This window comes from Rhinichthys klamathensis, unplaced genomic scaffold (assembly GCF_029890125.1).
Source record: "Rhinichthys klamathensis goyatoka isolate OS25496 unplaced genomic scaffold, OSU_Roscu_1.1 h1tg000020l_1, whole genome shotgun sequence".
NCBI classification, from domain to species: domain Eukaryota; kingdom Metazoa; phylum Chordata; class Actinopteri; order Cypriniformes; family Leuciscidae; genus Rhinichthys; species Rhinichthys klamathensis.
The window spans coordinates 401,998-415,421 of record NW_026606571.1 but is presented as its reverse complement, the minus strand read 5'-3'; the positions used below and the strand labels follow the sequence as shown (position 1 = coordinate 415,421).

The following is a 13,424-nucleotide window of genomic DNA, read 5'->3' as shown; positions in this document are numbered from 1 at the left end:
TCAGAGAAAATCCCCCATCATGCAGGAAGCAAAGGAGATGACGATTCAGCCCCCCAGCGGATCTACCGCCAAAACATATGTATTGCTGCTGCTCCAAAGACCCATAGGAACCACGTGTATGCTAGCTACAGTATGTGTGCCTAACCCTTCAGATTTGTTTGAGTATAAGAAATGGGACATATGCTTGGTCTTGGCAGACTAGATCTGCCTACGCAGTATTCCCCCAAGCAGATCTAGTCGTTAGACATGTGGGCTACCATGAGGTGCATATAAGGCGCGTGAAGCATCTTGCAGTGTAGCCCTATGTGTACTAGTGTAACCTCCCCCCCCCCCCCCCCTTTTTATATGTGGTGTTAGCTACAAATGCTTTTGGGCCGTATGACTTGACTCTAGTAGCCTATTAGACTATGTGTGCCTGGGCCTGCTTCGCCAAATGGCTTGACACTAGTGGCCTATGACCATGTGTGTCTGGGCTACCACACCGAATAGCTTAAAGGGGTCATATAATGGTACATGCACTTTTACAAGTTGATTGTACTGAAATGTGTGTTGGCAGTGCCTGTACACAGGCATCATATAATGATAAAAATCCATCCAGTGGTTTTGTTTTAATCTCCTTATATGTTTTCCCCTGCCTCAAATCGAGCCGTTCGAGCCTGTGACGTCACAAGCTCGCACGCCCCTCCCACGATTGTTGATTGACAGAAGGGTTTCAACACAGACCCGCCCTCGCTCGTGAGCTAGCTGTCAATCATAGTCCGCGCGGACCGGCGCGGTCATTGTTGATATGCTGGAGCACTGTCTATGAGCAGAATGGCGTCCAAGCGATTGTGGTGTTCTGTTCTTGGGTGTAATAAAGAACACAGCAGTCATTTTAATGTTCCTAAATCCGAACTGCTGAAGACGCAGTGGCTGAGTTTGTTTTCGAAGGGAATATTCCCCACAAGCAACGTCAATGCTCTCATGTTTGCGCGAATCATTTCACACACCAGACTGCTTATAAACGAGGAGGTATAAAGCTGGTTTTGCTAAGAAGCTGCTCCTGAAAGGATCGGTACCATCTATTCGTGTTCCTGCAGCTGCTCCAGAAGAACTGAAGTGAGTGTAACGTTTTATTAAACTTTATATTAATATTTATATTAATCCTTGTAAATCGACATTACGGCATGTTTTCTATGTATGACGTTCTCAATATAATGCATAATCCCACGTTTATACTGAACAACGTGTTATGGTTATTGTGTTATTGTGTTACAAACGGTGTACGCCAGAGCCGGCTCTGGTGTACGCATAGAACAGAGAGGCGGAGTCAGCAAAGCTCATGATCATTTAAAGTCAAATACACTGAAACGGCGTGCTGAAAACAGAGCTGTTTTTTACTAGGTAAAATAAGTGTTTTCTTACAATACTAATGAGAATTTTTAATTAAAGTATATTACAAACTTTTAATTTAGACCCTAAAGAATCATATTAGCTTGTACAAAAATGGCATTATATGACCCCTTTAACTCTAGTGGCCTAAACTACTGTGGGAATAATAATTATTTGATCCCCTGCTGATTTTGTAAGTTTACCCACTTACAAAGAAATGAAGGATCAATAATTTTTATGGTAGGTTTATTTTAACTGACAGAGACAGCATTTCAGTAAGTGAAATAAGTATTTGATCCCCAAGCAAAACATGCCTTAGTACTTGGTGGAGAAACCTTTGTTGGCAAGCACAGAGGTAAGACGTTTCTTGTAGTTGGTCATCAGGTTTGCACACATCTCAGGAGGGATTTTGGTCCACTCCTCTTTACAGATACTCTCAAAATCCTTAAAGGGGTCATATAATGCCATTTTCATACAAGTTAATTTGATTCTTTAGGGTCTAAATGAAAAGTTTGTAATATACTTCAATTAAAAATTCTCATTAGTATTGTAAGAAAACACTCATTTTACCTGGTCAAAAACAGCTCTGTTTTCAGCACGCTGTTTCAGTGCATATGCCTTTTAAATGATAATGAGCTTCGCTCACTCCGCCCCTCTGTTCTGCGGGCGTTTTGACACAACGCACGTAGAGTGTTGCCTTGACAACAGTTGAGGGTATATTTTGGAGAAAGAATGGCAGCGGGAGTCTCTGAGGACACATCTGTGCAACCGTATCAATTTGTACCGGAGTCGCACCCGGAACAAGATGACGGCCGCAAAGAAGTTCGACAATTAAGGCTCGAACAGGACGTTTCTGAATGGTTGGTTAACATAATGTCACTTTGATCTATCTTTGTGTACTGGCAGGGTAGAGTAACTTATTGAGATGTACGAACGCTATGTGTTTACTGATGTATACGTACTCAGTTTGTAATAACACAATAACCATAACGCGTTGTTCATTATAAACGTGGGATTATGAATTATATTGAGAACGTCGAACATAGAAAACATGCCGTAATGTACCCTGAGTGTAAACCTTAGGCACATTCATCGTGAAGCATGCAAACGATTTGCAAAGATTAATATAAAGGTTAATACAATTTGACACTCACTTCGTCTGGAGGTGCAGCAGGGAAATGAATAGTTGGTACCGATCCTTTTTTTTTTTAGGAGCAGCTTCTTAGCAAAACCAGCTACATACTGACCCTCGTTTATAAAGCAGTCTGGTGAGAAAAGATTCGCGAATCGCGCAAACATGAAAGCATTGACGTTGCTCATGGGGAATATTCCCTTCGAAAACAAAACTCAGCCACTGTGTCTTCAGCGGTTCGGATTTAGGAACATTAAAATGACTGCTGTGTTTGTTATTACACCCAAGAACAGAACACCACAATGGCTTAGACGCCATTCTGCTCCAGCATATCAACAATGATGGACTATGGTGACAGCTCGCTCAGGGCGGGTGTTTGTCGAAACGCTGCTGTCAATCAACAATTGTGGGAGGGGCGTCACACGGTCGAACGGCTCGATTTGAGGCAGGGAAAAACATATAAGGAGATTAAAACAAAAACACTGGATAGATTTTTATCATTATATGATGGTTGTGTATCCAGGCACTGCCAACACACATTTCAGTGCAATCAACTTGAAAAAGTGCATGTACCATTATATGAACCCTTTAAGGTTTCGTGGCTGTCTCTTTGCAACTCGAAGTTTCAGCTCCCTCCACAGATTTTCTATAGGATTAAGGACTAGAGACTGGCTAGACCACTCCAAGACCTTAATGTGCTTCTTCTTGAGCCACTTCTTTGTTGCCTTGGTGGTAGTATGTTTTGGGTCATTGTCATACTGGAAGACCCATCCACCACCCATCTTCAGTGTTCTGGCTGGGGGAAGGAGGTTCTCGTACATGATTTTACGGTAAATGGCCCCGTCCATCGGCCCCTCAATACAGTGAAGTCGTCCTGTACCCTTACCAGAGAAACAGCCCAAAAGCACGATGTTTTCACCTCCATGCTTGACTGTAGGGATGGTGTTCTTGGGGTCATAGTCAGCATTTCTCTTCCTCCAAACACGATGAGTTGAGTTGATCCCAAAGAGCTCAATTTTGGTCTCATCTGACTTCAGCACTTTCTCCCAAGCCTTCTCTGAATCATTAGATGTTTATTGGCAAACTTCAGACGGGCCTGTACATGTGCCTTCTTGAGCAGGGGGACCTTGCGGGCGCTGCAGGATTTCAATCCATTGCGCGTAGTGTGTTACCAATTGTTTGCTTGGTGACTGTGGTCCCAACTGCCTTGAGATCATTAACAAGCTCCTCCCATGTAGTTCTGGGCTGATCCCGCACGTTTCTCATGATCATCCGTACCCCATGAGGCGAGATCTTGAATGGAGCTCCAGACCGAGGGCGATTGATTGTTCATTTTGTATATCTTCCATTTCCGAATAATCCCACCAACAAAAGTCTCCTTCTCACCAAGCTTCTTGCTGATGGTCTTGTAGGCCATTCCAGCCTTGTGCAGGTCTACAATCTGATCCCTGACGTTTGACAGCTCTTTGGTATCGCCCATGGTGGGGGAGACGTTGGAATGGAAGATACAGATTCTGTGGACAGGTGTCCACTGACATTAGAAGTACTTTCTTAAAGTGACAGACAGGGCTAATCTGTGTTTCACATGGGCACATAACCAATCCGTGGGAGGCAGAATTCTTGCTAGTTGCTTGGGGATCGATCACTCGATCAAATGCTAATCAATTTACAACCTTTATATAATGTGTTTTTCTGGATTTTATGGTTGATATTCTGTCTCTATCTGTTAAAATAAACCTACCATAAAAATGATAGACCCTTCATTTCTTTGTAAGTGGGCAAACTTACAAAATCAGCAGGGGATCAAACAATTATTTTCCCAACAGTATGTGTGCCTGAGCCAAAAAGACACAAACGTATCTAATAAGAACTCATTTATGTGTGGCTTTATGAATATCACGTTGCAGAGAAGAAACTCCCCACAACCACCTGAGCAAATAGTATGAGGAAAGCAACGACTCTCATCTGTTTCTATAGCAACCAGCTTCTAACGGCAGCTGCAGTGACATAATGACATGACTGATCGGCGATTGGCTCTTTTATTTAGAAGTCGGGCCTATCCCACCCTATTGCTTGTTGCACTTTCTCCCATTCATAAATAAGTGAGTACACTGTCTTATGCACGGCTGACATGGCCCCCACGCACTTGTTTCAACTTTAAATGCAGCATACTGAAATTGTTTCATCTGACATTAGATACATTAGATATATTATCCTCTCATTTCGCTAGAGAATCTTTCTTAGCAATGAGAAAACGCTAAACTTGGGTTTTGACATGCTAATGGACATGTTAACATGACACATGATATTAAACCTCATGTATGGTTACTTCATAAGGAATTGACAAAGCAGACCACCCAAAACGCATATTTATATATACCATAAGAAAGACCGTTCACTTATCTTAGATGTTGAATTTCATTGGATTTCTGAAAGCGCGTTGTACTGCTAAGGCAAATGAGCATGCAAGCTCATTGGAACCAATCAGCTGTGCCCTATAGAGAATGATATGATTGCAAGCATTTGAGTTAAGGACCTATTAGCCTGTGCCATCTAGAGTTTCATTACAGAATCCTTGCAGAAAGTGCACCCATATTTAATGTACTCTGGATCATATTTTGTTTCACTCCACCTTGTTTTGTCGTCATGCATGATGTCTTGCAACCTGTTGGCATCTGCCTTATTTGGCCTTCTGTCTCTGTGTCTTCCACATTCTCTTTCCTACCTGTTCTGTTGCAGGTGTGAGCAGTTGCTTGGGGTGAATGGCAATCTGAAGCAGGAGCTCATGTTGATGAAGGCTGACCACGGAGAGGCTGAAGAGTTTCACACGTTGCAGGAAAGCCTGGCACTTCTGCTCCAGACTCTCATACAGAAGTATTCAGGCCTTTTTCAGTTCTGAGAAAGATGAGATTGCAGTGTAGTTACTCATCATGCAATCACAACAGATGATTATTGTATGCAACTTGTGAATTGCATACAATAATCAGTGCTTTTTCTTCTAGCCTTTGATATTGTACTTTCTTTGTCTTGGCAACTCAGTTCATTGGTAGTAGACAAGCAACCTCCCCAGGTCATCAAAACCCAATCCAAGTTTTCCTCCACTGTACGCTATCTGCTGGGAGAGAAGATGGTCCCTGGAAAACCCGTCGTATTGAAAGCGCAGATTATTACTGAGGCGCAAGCAAGAAACTTGGGACAACAAAGTATCGTACCCAAGTAAGTATGTTGTCTTATTTAAATACACACACAACACAAGTATCTATTAAGAATCACAAGTACAGAAATATTTTTTTTATTATTTTTTTAAGTTTTTTTGTTTTATTACCAATAAATTGATAGCAATAATTATATTAAGGATAACACTTTACAGTATGGTTCAATAAGGTACATTGAACCAACCATGAGCAATAATTTTACACCATTTATTAATATAAATAAATTATAATATTTTAAATGTATGTTAATTTTTTACATCCACTAACGTATTCAGCTAGGATGCATTCAATTGATCAGTAAAGACATTTATAATGTTACAAAAGATTTACTTTTCATATAAATGTTTTTTTTTTTTTTTTTATTCATAAACAAATCCTGAAAACGTTTTATCATGGGTTTCCACAAAAATATCAAGCAGCACGGCTGTTTTCAACATTGATAATAAAAAATGTTTCTTGAGCAGCAAATCAGCGTATGATTTCTGAAAAATCATTGTAATGGCATCAAGTAATGGCTTAAAAATTCAGCTTTGCCTTCACAGGAATAAATTATATTTTACAATATTTCACAATATTAATGTTTTACTGTATTGTTGATCAAATAAATGCAGCCTTGGTGAGCATAAGAGACTTCTTTCAAAAACATTTAAAAAATCTTATAGACCCAAAACTATTGAACGGTAGTATATACTAATGCATTTTTTAACATTTCAAGATGTATAAATGAATGCATTATTTTATGAATAAACACATGAATAACAATGTACAATAGTGTATTTCTAAAATAACATTTACCTGAATTAATTGATGCTGTAAAAGTATTGTTCATTGTTAGTTCATGATGCCTTATGCATAAACTAATGTTAAAGAATCAAGGCTTATTGTTAAGTGTTACCATATTATTTTAAAAGATATATAGCCCGCTTTATAGGCTTTATATGTTATTTACAGATACTAACTAAATTAAGGTCGCACAGTAATTTTAAAATGAAAAATTGAATTTATCTTGTAACGACTTCTGAGAATAAAATGTAATGTATATAGGGATGTGCAGTATTTCAGATACATGTATTAAAAATACATATTTGAAATACAAAATACTATTTTGTATTTTAAAACCTTTGAAAAGAATCAAATGTAATTTCTATTTAAACACATTTAAAGCTGCAGTTCGTAGCTTTTTTTGGGTTAAAAATTATCCAAAATACATATTTGAGAAAATGCATAACCAGCCAGTGTTCAAAACCATCTGCTTGCCTTAGCTCGATTCAAAGCGGTAAGCTTGTAATAATGTTTTTAACTCCAGTGGTACTGGTGGATTTCCGCGGGAGATTCGAGCATGTCTTTGGGTCATTACGTCACATCTGTACACATAAAGAAGGAGTCTCAGCTAGTATAAGCTATATTGCGTGTGAGGATGTTGGAGGTGGAGATTTATAGCCTTTTCTCACAGCACTTGATATAATTAAACTTATCAATTTGATGGCGGATCCAGAAAGGTTCAAACGACAATCACCAGTGACAACTGAGACACACCCGTTGTAAAATAAAATACAAAAGACTTCACCGGCACGGTGATTGACAGCTGCACACTCTCCTCAAACATTGTGTTCATCCACGTTCATCCGCGCTGTGCCGTGTCGAAGTACAACTCGAACTCACGTAAAGTTGATAATTCCGCGAATGACTGCAATTGCAGATTTCAAACAGAGATGGCGACAAAGAGGAAAAAATGCGGACTGCAGCTTTAAGCTTAGTATTTTTGTATTTTGAAAATACATAAAATACTTTGTGCCAGTCAACCTCTTTATTAGGCTGCTGATTTCCTGTATCAACTAGTTCAGGCCCCAAACCCCAACTTTCATGCATGAGCTGCAGATGTATGACTCCATATAGCATTGGGTGAGCAAATTTTCTGCATTGGTATTCATAAGGAGTAAGATTTAGTGAGGATGTCATGGTCAATTCTACTTGTTGGTTGTAAGGTTAAAACAAAACATCATTCAGCTTTGTCTTTGGTTAACATGAAGGAATAAAAGAGCAGTGGCAATGCAAAAGAGAACTCGTACTCGGTATTAGTGCACTGAGACTTAATGTGCACTTGCGGTCTTGTAGACTTACAATCACAGCAAATTTCTACCCAACAGTCAAAGGCCCTGTCCCAAATGGAGCCCTAAGCCCTCGCGTTCTTCCTCCGGTCCACACTTTCGTGACGTAACGCCGCTTTGACTGTCAGGTAGTCTGCTGCGGAGCCCGCTTCAGTGCAGGCTTGGAAAAAGTGCACATCTAGGGGCTGCTTGCGAGTACCCTTCTGAAACCTAAAATGACAAATGGGACACCCTACGATCTTGTGGACTTAATGAACAAGACCTCAAGTGTACATTATGTGTGCCATTTGGGGCAGAGCCAAAGCAGTATTACGTCACAAAAGTGTGGACTCGGAGGAAGATCACAAGGGGTTAGGCTTCCATTTTGGACGGGGCCTAAGTAGTGTTCACCACAAGTAATAGACTGCAGTGTAACCTGGTCAGAAATAGGTATAGAAATGGCACACAGATGCCTTAAACCCAGTCTTTTTGAAAATTTGGTGGTAGAGGTAGGTGAAATTAAGACAAAAGTTTCTTCTAAGTAGTTACACGAAAATTCTGTATAGGTCCAGATAGATTTCAGCCTAATAGTGATGCTAAACTGAATGGCCTATTTCACATGTATTTTGAGTATTTTCAAAAAACTAAATACTGTATTTGTATTTAAATAAATAAAAATTCCACACTGTATTTGGTATTATATTTTGATCCATTTCAACTGAGGTATTTTTATTTTAAATACATTTTCATGTATTTGTGCCCATCTCTATACCAAAAAAACAATACTGAACAGAAAATATGATGCAAAAGCATGTTGCATGTGCTGTTACTGCATGCGCAGTATCATCTTTGATCTAGAACTTAAGTGTAATTGTGTCGTAATGTTACTTTTGTGCCTTTTGCCATATGTTGAAATCTGCCCATCCAAGCTGTCATACATGTCATACATTTGACAGCCTTTGTTGCTGTTCTCAGACTTAAAGAGGAAGTGGAGGCACAACAAGATAAGCAAACAGATTCAGGGTTTCAGTTGAGCTGTTAACCATACAGAGGCGATACAATATTTTAGAGGTCTAACATACACATATAAAATATGCAAATGTTTTATAATCATTTGCTGTCTGTTTTTCTCCACTTAGTGAAAATGTTGGTGATCTTCTCAACTACACGGCTATCTTAGAACACAACACCGCTAGCAAGAGCACATGTGCTACCTTTAGAAACATGGTGGGTGATGGTGAAAAATAGATGGATTTGCCCTGTTCTGTCACAAACAGTGTTGTTTTTTGCTTTATCTTGTTGTCATATCGATATTGTCATGTTAAGTTAATGTTTTTGAAAAAAATCACTCTTATAAGACATGTTTTCTCCTCTTCAGTCCATAAAGAAGATCAAACGAGCTGACAGGAAAGGCTCTGAATCAGTGACGGAGGAAAAGTTTGCTTTGTTGTTCAACACAGAAATAACCATCACAGGCTGTGAGAGCTCTTATGGCATTCAGGTGGTTGCCCCTCTTCTTTTACTGATTTATGAAATATATATATATACAGTCAAACCAAAAATTTAATCAGACACCAGATATAATGTTTGATATTTTTTTACTAGTGGGTGCAGGACACTATAGTTAATTTATGTAAGTGAGGATAGCAAAATAATGTAAACTGTGACATATTATACTCAAAAATTCTTCATACTGTGGACTACCAGTAAAATATATACAAATTTGGTAACAAAAATTATTCAGATACTTTGACCTGACCATGTTTTGCTTGAGTGTTTTTTCTTTAATTGCTAATGCGACATTTTTACACCACAGACTTAACAAAATTAAGCATTGCTTGGTAATTGGTTGACCTAAATTGATATTATCTAATTGTGTACTTAAATTTAACAGCTGACAGCAATTCAACCTAATTCATTTGTGAGACAGTCTAACAGTAGGATCGCCAAAACCAATTAAATATCCACTGATTTGATAACTCTTAGTTCTTGTCATATTTTATTACCAATTTCTAAACTATAGCTAATAAACTGTGATAATGTGAGAAATGTTGAAGGTGTCTGAATAAATGTTGGGTTGACTGTATATATATATATATATATATATATATATATATTGTGTGTGTGTGTTTTGCAGTGTTTGTTTTGTGTGTGTTAATATTAGTTTAACCCACCAATAATCATGATGTACTTATGTAATTATTGTTAGTGACAATAAGAGTATAGTTACCTGTAAAATATTTGGTACCAGTTTTAAATAAGGTTTCATTTGTTAACATTAGTTTATATATTAACTAACATGAACTAGCCATGAGCAATACATTTGTTACCGTATTTGTTAATGTTTGTTAATGTTATTTAATAAAAATACAGCTGGTCATTGTTTGTTCGTTACTTCACAGTGCATTAAGTAATGTTAACAAATACAACTTTTGATTTTATTAACATATTAGTAAATGTTGAAATTAACATTAACAAAGATTAGTAAATGCTGTAGACGTGTATTTCGTTATAACTTCATGTTAATTAATGTAGTTAACAAGTTTTAACTTATGAAACCTTGTTGTAAAGTGTTACCAAATATTTTTGTGCATAATTACTGCAATTGTGGTTCTTGTCAACATAGGCATGGCAAGTTTATTTATATAGCACATTTCAATACACATTCAAATACTCATAATTCTGCTTCGCTAAAAAAATGTAGAATTGTGTTAGACACTAGCTTGTATACAAGCACACTAGCTTGTGAAATCGTTAAAATTGTTGAAATAAGACAAAAATGGAAGCTGGCTCAAATCAGTGTTATTTTAGTATCATTCAGATATATAGTGTTTATTAATATTTTGAATTAGTTTTTATTTTTATATTTTCTAATTTCATTTTAATTTTAGTTTAAAGTTTTAGTAATTTTCTTGTGTGTTTTTGTCATTTTTGTAAGTTTTTATTTTCAGTTTTAGTTTTATTTGTTTTATTGGAAAAAGGTGTTTTTATCATGCGAGACGACCAATGCTGACTGACATCTCATCCCTGCATGTTGCGTTGCGTTAAATAAAATGATTTACAGCACAGTAAAGACTTTATAGATGAAAGAAAACGTATACAAACCATTTTACCGAAGAAATGCAGCAATTCGCCAGCATTGAGAACTGCTCTCTCCTGACGAGGACAGCGCTGTGTGTTTTCTTGGAGGGCGGGTTTAGATGGCAAGACTGGAGCCTTTAACGAAGATGCCTCACCCTGCAAAAGATGGCTGGTCAGCGTAATAAACCCTCTGTATTCAAATCATTTGAATGTGGAAAAGGATAAATACAGGCTGAATATGGCCTCTTCTATGATCTCTCCACCTCAGTGTGCAGATCTGGAAGAAACAGCAGGCTCGTGGGACAAACATGGCCCATCAGGAATCGCTCATCGAATCACTTTCTTCTGTTTCTCACACGACCAAGATGCAACCTGGTCGTGGCCCGGGCCACTACATCCAGCAATTCCCTGTATGCGGGCCTGACGGAAGGAGAGGGCTCAACAATTTCACCCTCTTCATCCCCTCTAGCTACATCTATTTCCTCAGAGCTAGATGGCACAAGCAACATGCTATCTGCTTGATCCAGCAGATCGCTCAAGCTTGACCTGTGATCCCCACGATTTAAGTCTCTGCTGTGCTTCAGCAAAACCCGAAACGCGAAGTGCATATGGTTGTCCCTCATCTCTCGAGAAGAAGGCAAAGCGTGAAAGGAGCTTCTTCACTGTGAACGCATGCCTCAAGTGCTAGAAGCACGTGCTCTGCTCCCAAGCAAACAACGCAAAGATCGTGGGCATGCGCAGGTGTCATGAAACGCACTTTTTAAAGCACATGCTGCTTGGTTTATCCATAGTTCGTCTTTGATTATCACATGCTACAAACAAAACGTCTCCTGAAGACAAAAAAGGCTGATGACGTGTAAAACAGGCACCCTTTTATATTCATGGGCACTCCGCTTCTGACGTCATGGACTGTCGTCCGCCAAAGAATCTTGCTGTGATGTTACACGTGCCTCAGACACTGGTCACGCTTCAGTTAATTATAATAACCCAATAGTTGACTGATATAAAATGTGTGGTAACAGCAATAACTAAATGTCTTTTTCTTCTCCCAGACAATCTCTCTTCCTGTGGTTGTAATTGTACATGGTAGTCAGGAAATCAATGCTATGGCGACCATCATATGGGACTGCGCCTTCTCTGAGCCTGTGAGTAACACGGAACAACCACACAACAGCTCTTTTGTTGCCCTGTTGTCAACCCTCTGTAATGTTTTGTTAACAAATAGGCAACATGTGCCTTGTGTTGTGCTGAATTCAGAACAGGATACCGTTCGTCATTCCGGAGCGTGTGCCCTGGAAGCAGATGTGTGAAGCTCTTAGCAGTAAGTTCATGTCTGAGGTGCAGACGCACCGGGCCTTGGACGGATACAACCTTCACTTTCTTGCACAGAAGATCTTTGACCAGCCAGACATTGCTCAAGATTTCGGAGATATACCTGTGTCCTGGGCTCAATTCAACAAGGTGCCACTAACGTGCATTTTGCACTTTGTTTACGTGCATTGATATACAATATTATGAGCATGTGATGTTTAACAGCTAACTAGTTGATTATTTGTCTTAGTTATGCTTTAATTAACTCACTGACAGCATTTACATAGTGAAACAATCTTGGATAAGTTGTGTGATAAATTTATATAATTTTCCCATGCTTTCTCAAGACTCCTAAACATAATAAAAAAGAGTCTAGAGACCCTAGCACCTAATTAAAAAAATGTGTTATTGTAGATAACATTCACAGAAGGTTTGACTGGCGAATTGGTGTGAATAATTATTTCTGTGACTGTTTTAACACAGGAAGTTCTGCCTGGTCGAAACTTCACCTTCTGGCAGTGGTTTGAAGGGGTGATTGATCTTACGAAGAAATGCCTGAGAGACTATTGGACTGATGGGTACAGTTACACTTCCTCAGTTTGTTTTTGCACTTTAATGAGAACTAGACTAGATCACTAAAGAGAACTGCTATAGAAATCTACTTCTCATTGCCCCTGCAGATTGATCTTTGGCTTCATTGGAAAACATCATCTCCATGTCCTCCTCCAAAACAAGCCAAACGGCACCTTTCTTTTGCGCTTTAGTGACTCAGAAATGGGTGGCATCACCATTGCCTATGTGGGTCTCACTGATAGTAAGTTTCAAATATTTTTCTTTTATTAGGGACCATGTACAATTTCAAACGTAAATGTTACCATTTGATGCATTGTACCAGAGTTAGCCATAGGCTAATTTACATCTGCAATTCCCTGGCAGGGTACAATAAAAAAAACATACAAATAACACTCCCCCACCCCAATTTGTTGGCGATTGCAAACAAAAACCAGTAAACATGCAGGGGCCAGGCCGTGTAGAATCTTATACACTAGAGTCAAGTTTGAAAAGAGTCTAAAATTTTCAAAAATCAATCAATTGTGTTTCTCTAGGATCTTGCAATGGTGGTACCAAAATGGCTTTTTCTCAAGGATTTTTATAGCTTGCTTATATAATGATTCTAGAGGTCTAATGGCAGATTCACTGGCCTTGTCCCCAACAGGTCATACAGTA

At 38.8% G+C, this 13,424-nt stretch overlaps 1 protein-coding gene across 1 annotated transcript in view; it reads left to right on the top strand.

The window, feature by feature from the left end:
* stat6 (signal transducer and activator of transcription 6, interleukin-4 induced) overlaps positions 1-13,424 on the top strand; it is a 39,809-nt gene that overhangs the window by 21,259 nt on the left and 5,126 nt on the right. The window contains exons 8-15 of the mRNA XM_056238705.1: positions 5,243-5,377; positions 5,543-5,719; positions 8,945-9,032; positions 9,184-9,306; positions 11,939-12,031; positions 12,144-12,347; positions 12,681-12,775; positions 12,878-13,011. Of these exons, the coding sequence (XP_056094680.1) occupies positions 5,243-5,377; positions 5,543-5,719; positions 8,945-9,032; positions 9,184-9,306; positions 11,939-12,031; positions 12,144-12,347; positions 12,681-12,775; positions 12,878-13,011 (1,049 nt within the window). The remainder of the gene's footprint in view (positions 1-5,242; positions 5,378-5,542; positions 5,720-8,944; positions 9,033-9,183; positions 9,307-11,938; positions 12,032-12,143; positions 12,348-12,680; positions 12,776-12,877; positions 13,012-13,424) is intronic.